We start from the raw sequence: 8,138 nt of genomic DNA on the forward strand, positions 1-8,138 counted from the left end.
GGCCATGGAGCCAGCCAGGGGGTTATTCCCCTCCCTGCTCCTCTCTCACTTGCAGCCTCCAGGACGTAAGGTCTGGGAAGCTCTGATTCAGAGACTGTGCCCCTCACTCCCAAGCCCAAGAGGTACTGGTGCCCCTTTCCTCCACAAACTTGCCCAATCCCTTGGGTTGTTCAGTTTCTCTCTGCTGTAGATTTTTGCTGTTGTGTTATGAGGGCAAAAGCTTGCTAATTAGGAACAATCCCCGGGGTATCTTTCCAAAGCAGTGGTGCAGCTCTGAACAGCTCCTGATCTCCTTAGTCTCAGCTACCGCGGCAGAACTGCCCTTGGAGGGGGCGAGGGGGCAGCGCCAGCGCAGCCCGGGACATTACACAGCGGATCCTATAACCCACCCGCACCCGCACCCGCACCATCCGACCTGGAGCTCAGTGCCCACTGCGGCACTGAGCACAGCAGGAGAAAATGCGGACCCAGGCTTTATTATACCTGCCCAGATCCCTGCGCTTTAAAGAAAAGACGCAGTTCTGTGAGATCTTTGATGCCCCGTAGTTGCAGGATACCCTAATACGTGGGGGGAAATTTGGTAATTTAAAGGGGTGTTGGAAATCCCCGTCAAATTTCCCATGCACACTTATTTGTGTTCCGCAGGGAGGATCAGCCCAGTGCTCATTTAAAGAGTTCACAACGAAATTCCCTCGAAGTGGATTTTGTTCTTCCTCAAACGGAAGGAGCTTTATATTAGGCTTTAAACAATTACAGTGTCCGGACATAGACAATATAAATATAACACAGGCAGCAGTTTCACGATTATCACAATTGTGTGGATAGATAGATAGATAGATAGATAGATTCTTAAAAACCTCCAAGGACTCTCCATCCTTGGAGGTTTTTAAGACCCTGCTAGACAAAGCTTTGGTCGGGATGATCTGGTTGAGGATGGTCCTGCTTTGAGCAGGAGGTTGGACTAGATGACCTCCTGAAGTTCTTTCCAACCTTCATTTTCTATGATTTTATAAATAGAGATTTCTATCGTTATAGAAATTTCTATATAGCTATTTCTATATAGCTATCTCTATAGAGATTTCAATATATAGATAGATATAAATATGTATATATACTTAATTGGATTGTGTTATGCATTTAATTGGATGATACATATTTATGGATTATGTATAGATTTAATTGGATATCAAGAAAACTAGAGGTAATCGAAAATTCAACTTGTGCCGCCCTCACTGAACGGAGTAAAAAAAAAAAAAAATCCCTTCGTTTTAGCCCAGCCAGATCCCACCTCCCCCGCACCCACAAATGAACTGTGATAAAAAAAAAAAGCGAGTTGAATTTTAACAAATGGGATTTACGCCTCCGTTCTCCCCCGCATTGATTTTATGTCCGTGTTACTGGGCTGATCATTATTCGGACTGTTGAAAATGACTCTTTTTTTTTTTTCAGTTGGGTTTCGAAAAGGCATTACAGCACAACTGGAAACCCTCCCATGCTTGGGTTGCGACTACAATCTTGCAGAGCTTTCCTCTCTGATTCCTACGTGCTTCTCCATCTGTTTTCACTTTGCTTTCCAACCCCACGGGTTTAGATCAAACGGATTTAGATTAAACCCTCTGCACACAATTGACGTGAAACCTGAGTGTTTGTTTGGGGGAAAGAGGGGTGGGGGTTGTTTTCTTTTTCTCTTTGCCCGGAAAGATGCTTTGCGCGGGTCTGATCCACTCGTTTTGTCCATTCTCCTCCCTGCCTGGGCAGCATTAGGTGCGCATGTGAAGGGGCAACACCGAGTGCAGCTCACCACCATTCAGACAGGAAGATACTGTTATTAGTGAGCAGCTTCAACACAACCCCCACCCCCCAACCATGTGCCTGAGGATTTGAGCTTAAAACCTTGCGGGTCCGCTGGATGCATGTTACATGCCTCCCCCTTCTCCCTCCCCCGCTATGTGCCAGCGCAGTATCACTTGCAGGGCTGCAGGGTGTAGAAAGACAGGAAAAGCCATACCTCCCCCATTCTTAAAGGCCAGGTACGGGAACCTCCAGACATTGCCCAGCCCCACTGCATAACCCACCATGGAGAGGATGAAGTCCAGCTTGCTAGACCAGTTCCCTCGGGCTTTATTTTCATCCCCTTCTTCGTCATCCTGAAGAGGGGAAGCGGGGAAAAACAGTCACACGAGAGACAGCCGCCCTCACATCCACCCATCGCGGCTGGGTCCAGTAGCAAGAGGTGGTTAGAAAGCAGTGGGAAGAGACCCCCAACCCCAGGGCAAGGATTGCTCAGCAGATCTCAGGTGCCCCCCCCTCTGTCACCCTACCCCCAACCATCAGATGGGTCCTGGTGCTTTTGCGGGGGGGGGGGGACTACCACACACGCCTGGCTGACCCCTGAGCCAGGAGAGGGACCACTGGCCCCTGAGAGGGAGATCATTGGCCCCTGGGACAGGGGAAGGATCACTGAGCTTCTGTGACTGCAAAAGATCTTGGGAGCCCAATCCCATGTCCCTTCTAGCCCCAGGGCCTGGAAGTGAAGCACCAATTGGCTTCCCCAGCTCCAGGCCCGGCAGGAGGTCCCAGGGGCCTCCTTGCTCCCCAGTGCCCACCCATGTATATGGGCAGGGGCGAGCCCCGAACCCGCGGCCAGGGGAAGGCTGGCACCGGCTAGAGAAGAGGTCCAGCTCCGGGCGGGGGAGCCAGGGCAGGGGATCAGGTGCCTGCCCAGCGATCCTAAATAAGGCTTGATCTGCCCACCAGGCAACGATTGCTTTGGAAGCCCTTGGGGGTCGCGGGGCCGGGGGTTGCTTTGGTGGGTCGATGGCTTGGTTGCAGGAAGCAACACCCCCAGGGCCGGGGGCACTGATACCAGAACGGGGCGGGGAGATCTCCCCGGAGCTCCCGGATCCTTCGTGTGTCCGTTTGATCCCAGGTCTCTAGAGGGACCGGACTCCCGCCAGACACTTGGTGCAAATTCGCGTCAGGATTATTCGTCCCCAATTAGGATCGCCCCCCCCACCCCCGCACTCTCCTGTGTGACAGGGACAGCCACGGCTCAGCGAGCGCCTCGGAATTAGCTTGGCACTATCGATCTCCCATTTTCTTCTGGCTAATAAATAAGCAGCGGCAGGAAAAGCGAGCTGGGGCCCGTGGCACGTCCTGCCGAGCCCCGCAGTGCGTGGTCCACCCGAGCGGGGCTGAGGGGAGGAACTACGGGGGAGCCACTCACCCCATTGACGCTGCCAGGAAGAACAGAAGTGTTCCCATCTGTGCCCAGTACCACGGTGCTCTGGCTCATGGGCATCCAGCCGCCTTTGGCATTGTTTTGCTCCAGCGTGCTCTTCCCAAGGCTCTGATTAGCTTCCCCATCTAGGCTTTGCAAAGCGGGGATTTTGCAGTGTGGGATTGGGGCCGAGGCCGTGGGCCCCGCACTGATGATGCTCTTGAGCGGACAGGTCTCGATAGCATCCTTGAGGAGGGTGGTGTTGGCTTGCCCAGAGCTGCTGCTGCTGAGCTTGCAGATCCCAACTTTGGTCCTCTCCAAATCGTTTGCCTTGGCTTCTTCAGGGGAAACAGGTCTGCTGCCAGTGGAGGCCTTAGCCAAGGGGCACAGGGCCTGCGGAGGGAGGCTCTGCTGCTCATTTTCAGGGCTGAGGCTTGTAATTCCTGAGCCTTCAATCTGTCCAGGAACAACTGTTTCGGAGCCGTCCGCAGTCAGCTTGTTCATATCCTTTTGACAGGCGTAATCCTACAAGGACAACGTCACATACTTTACCCAAAAAACCCCAAACAAGCCCAAACCTTCAATATTTCACAAAAAACACTTTGCGGACAGGGGCACGGGAGACAATTTTGCTGGGTCTGAAGGCTTCGCGGGGTCTGCCATGTGCCTGGCCCTCTCCAGTCCTTATTCAAAACGCTACGGCTCGGGAAAGATCATAGAGAAGGCCCCAAAGCCATGTATTAAAAAATAGCCGAGACTGCAAACCTGGAAAGGGATTTTTAGATAAATGTTCCTGCAGCCCTGCGCCTCCAGCCCTTGTTAGATTTCACATCACGGCTCCCGGATGCTCCCTTCCCCTAGCCCTATTGTAGAAAGATTCTTTAATTTTACGCCCCATTTCCTTTCTGTCATTCAACAATGCACATTGGCTTCTTTTTTTTTTTTCCATAGGCAATAGACAAGCTGCCCTGTAGGCAGCCGGAGAAGCTAGCGCCAAAGCGAATAGCATGGGTTAGCATTGCCGGTGTCCCCAGTAAAGTTACAAGGAGCGATCCAAACACTGACAGCAATGGGACCAAACAATCCACAATGGGACAAGGCAACCTTCTCCAGCAACGCACAGCACAGGCTGCAGTGTAGCATTATGCTAAAAGTAGTCTGAGTTTCTCCGTTTCTGCCCTTCTAAAAGACCTAAGTTTCTTCCTTTAAAAAAAAAGAGTAGCCAACAGGCTGCTGCGTTAAATATGCCTGGTTCCGAAAATGCAAGCTCACACATTTAAACAGTCCTGGGGAAAAGGCGAAATCCTTTCTGACCCAGTGTCATTTCAAAGGGAGAAATCTACCCGATGCGGTTTCCCATGTATGCTCCCCTCTTATCTTTACCAGCCCACAGTATCGGCAAATGCATATCTGCACAGGACTCGATAGCGATTTTACTCCACCCCTGAAGCACAATACTTGCCCCAGTGCCTTCTCTTCCTGCCTCAAGAAAGCTAGATCTTACTGGAGAGACCTTTCGCGTACAGGCGACGAGAGCGTCTTTGCAGCACCCTGGACAGCAGCTCCCACCTGAAACCAGAAACCCCCCAACCCGGATCCAAAGGACCTGAAGTCCTGTGTAAACCTAACGCCACAAACCACACGAGCAGCGCGCAAAGTCCGGTCTAAAGATAAACTTTCCCCTTCCCCAATACCTCCACCTCCCAAAGACCGAAAAGCAAACACTTACCATGCCTGAAACAGCAACAGATTGAAGCGGTTAGAGGTAAAAACAGAAACAAAAAACCAGCCGGAGAGGCAATGGATAGACTGGATTTTGCTCAGCCAAGAGCAAAGCTTTCTATACCTCCTTGGGAAAGACTGGGTTTGCGTCAGTGCATAGCAAGGTGCCCTTCCTTTGACATTTTCTTGATAATAAGAGTTTGATAAATCATTACCCTTGGATTCCGATTTTAAAGGGACAACAAGAAGCCAGAGCGCCGGCTAGCTGTCACTCAGGCGGGAGTGGGCTTGCGTGTTCCGTGTGACTCATATGGGGCTGATTACTAAACCAAACCCAGCAAGAGCGGAGCACAACTTTCTTGCTGGTAATTAGGAGGAACATGTGAGAAACACGTCCTACTGCACCCACAGCCCAGGAGCCAGGACGAGAAGGCTTTCATCTCCCGCTCTCAGTTACGATGACTGGGTTTGATCCAGCACGCGGTATTTCCTGGTGCCTGGACCTCTGCAACTGGCTACGATCCCAATGATAAAACCCCATCATTTCATATACACAATGCACCGGTATGTTATGTGTGCGTGCATTTATACACACCAGGATGCTTATTCAAGGACTAAGCCATATATATACAGGAATGTTGGTGGTTTCTCTTCCACCTCCATTTCAGCCACAAGGCAACATTTTCACCTGCTTATTACGATTAGCCTCGGGGGTGGGGGGGGGGCGCGCTAAATAAGCTAATCAAAGCGACAGCTAACACAAAGCAAACCCTCGATAAGAAATATTCCTTTCAATCAAATCCAGATGCCGTGCAACTGGGAAGGGGGGGGAGCAGTTTCCAATACAGTGTTAGGTGTTCCTTTCTAAAACCAGAAGAAAACTCTTTCCAAACCAGGGGATCACGTTGGTGACTGGATTGATTTTGCAACGAAGCAATCCGCCAAGGCACTGCGTGATCAGTTCGTTGCTATGGGGGAGTTTCATACATGTATTGAGCACCAAATAATATGGTTGGGAACTTTAGGAATAAAAGATGGAGCTGCTCTCCATCATGGCCCTTGATGATACCTTCGCTTTAAAGCTGCATATTTCTCCCTCACTCCTCCAGGAGTTATTTTAGATTTCAGTGTCACATCAGTCTACTACGGTATATGCCTGTTAGTATATCCTGGGACAAAGACCCACCTAGCGTGTCCTTTCTTTTACACGGTACTAGTGCGGATTTCAATGAAGAGGCTTAATCTGCCCATGTTCATTAGCCTGAGCCATAAACACCCCAGCCAGGTGATTTAAGAGCTCATCTGCTCTGCCCAAGAGCTCCAGGCAGCAACCCAAGGCTTTTCCGTGTGGCTGCAGGGACTGCCCACTACAGTTATAACTCAACTCGGGTCCGTGAATTAGCCCTTGTCACTGCTGCTGGAGGCAGAAGTTCATCTTCAGGATTCATCCGTTCAAAGCAAAAGGAGCGTGGGGCCAGCGGAAAAGAAAGAACAGATCGTCTTGTTTTTCTCCCCCCGTGGAAAATGTTATCGCGTCCAGACCCTGAAAAACGCAGCTGCCTTGCAGCAGTGTCTCAAAGAATTTGAACAGAAAAGAAAAGAAAAGATCCCCCAAAGCTCTTGCTTGCTTTTTTTTGTATTTTATTTGTTTGGTTTTTTGTTTTGGTGCTATTTCCTAAAAAAAAAACCATGAAAACTGATATCATAGACACACACGTAACATAGCCACACGCACACACATCTATTATCCGCACGTGCACACTTGTAGATGCACTGGTTATTTATTTAAATGCCATGTTTTGGTTTGGTTTGGTTTCCCCCCTAATTAGAGAAAGCAGAGCTATTGGGAAGCTGCTCCGATTTTATTTAAAAAGAGATCCGCTTCGCTGTCAGATTTTTTCCCCAGTATTTTTAAACATATATTTTCAGCGTAAAATAGTCCGTTCAGAGGCAGGGAGCCGAGGATGGTTCTTAGTTCACTTACATTTCCCCTAAGATTATAGTAATACCTTTAAAAACAAGGTCCATATTAACAGGCATCAAGCCAAGGAGTACTTTGGTTAGAGAGGGTCTTTTTCGACAGCTTCCCAGGTAGATTCGGGTTTTTTTTCCCCCAGGGGCTAGAATTCATCATTGAAATCCTACTGAAGACCCATCCTCTTCTGTTTGAGCAGCAAAGTACCCGAGAGAAAACTGACCTCAGCCTAGAGAAGAAGGGGCAGGCAGGAAGCTTGGAGTGGAAGAGGAGAATATTTCGGACTGGAAATTTGTTTCTTGCCAAAATGATGCTACGGGTGGAAGACGCTGAAAAAGGAAGAAACTTTCCCAGCAGGAGGGTGGAAAAAAAGGGATCCCACCACGGGTGCAAGATACACGCACAATTAAGGCTACCAGGGAAAGCCGGGTAGAAATGCACCTTAGGGGTTTCCCGCATTGTCCAGATACACCAGTGCCCAGCTCTCATGGCGCGGCCAAGCCACACCAACATCATCACCACACTGACTGCTCTGCCCCACGACCAAAAGCTAATTCACGGGCGCTTTGGCTTTCTTTGTAACAGCGTTTCTCAACCCGTGGGTTGCAAGAATATGAAAGGGTCGAGAACAAGCTTTATAAATGGGTCAACAAACTTTAAAAACGGATTTTCCTTTAAAGGGAAAAAAAAGTGGGAAGCCGTAGGCTTTCCCTTGCAGGCTGGCACAGGACCAGTCTGCTCGGCGTTGCCTACCCCTGCCCCACACACTGAGGAGCTGAGGCCTGGGGGCAGTGGGTCAGAAGTGAGGGGTGGGGGGGGGGCTGGTTTCTATTTAGACTATTTCCTGGGTCGGGACTGGCCATGGGTGTTTGCAAATGGGTTCCGGCACAAAAACAAGATTGAGAACCACGGCCAGGGTGACAATTCCCGTGGCACTGCCGTGGCTCTGCTTCCGTGGGCTCCGGGTTGTGATCCCTAACATCAGCCGGCAGACGGGAGGCAGGCGCAGGTGTGTGCAGACGTCTTAGGAAAGGGCAGCGCCACAGCCCGGTGGCCAGCTCGCTCCCTGTTCACGCATCTCTGCCCTTGGCAAGTGCCAGGATCTGGCAGCCGAGTGCCTGACGCCGGGCCGCCTGCTGAGCGCCGGGGCGAGGATGGCATGACGGGCGGAGGCATCCACCTACGGAGCAGGCAGGAGCGCGCTCGGAGTGCCGGGGCTCC

At 50.7% G+C, this 8,138-nt stretch overlaps 1 protein-coding gene across 1 annotated transcript in view; it reads right to left on the reverse strand.

Annotated features, from left to right (window-relative positions):
- SLC6A5 (solute carrier family 6 member 5) overlaps nucleotides 1-8,138 on the reverse strand; it is a 73,072-nt gene that overhangs the window by 54,597 nt on the left and 10,337 nt on the right. The window contains exons 2-3 of the mRNA XM_019551021.1: nucleotides 3,227-3,745; nucleotides 2,009-2,147 (exon numbers count right to left, since the gene is read on the reverse strand). Coding sequence (XP_019406566.1) covers nucleotides 2,009-2,147; nucleotides 3,227-3,745 — 658 coding nt within the window. The remainder of the gene's footprint in view (nucleotides 1-2,008; nucleotides 2,148-3,226; nucleotides 3,746-8,138) is intronic.

The sequence above is a fragment of the Crocodylus porosus genome, unplaced genomic scaffold (assembly GCF_001723895.1).
Source record: "Crocodylus porosus isolate Cpor-Errol unplaced genomic scaffold, CroPor_comp1, whole genome shotgun sequence".
NCBI classification, from domain to species: domain Eukaryota; kingdom Metazoa; phylum Chordata; order Crocodylia; family Crocodylidae; genus Crocodylus; species Crocodylus porosus.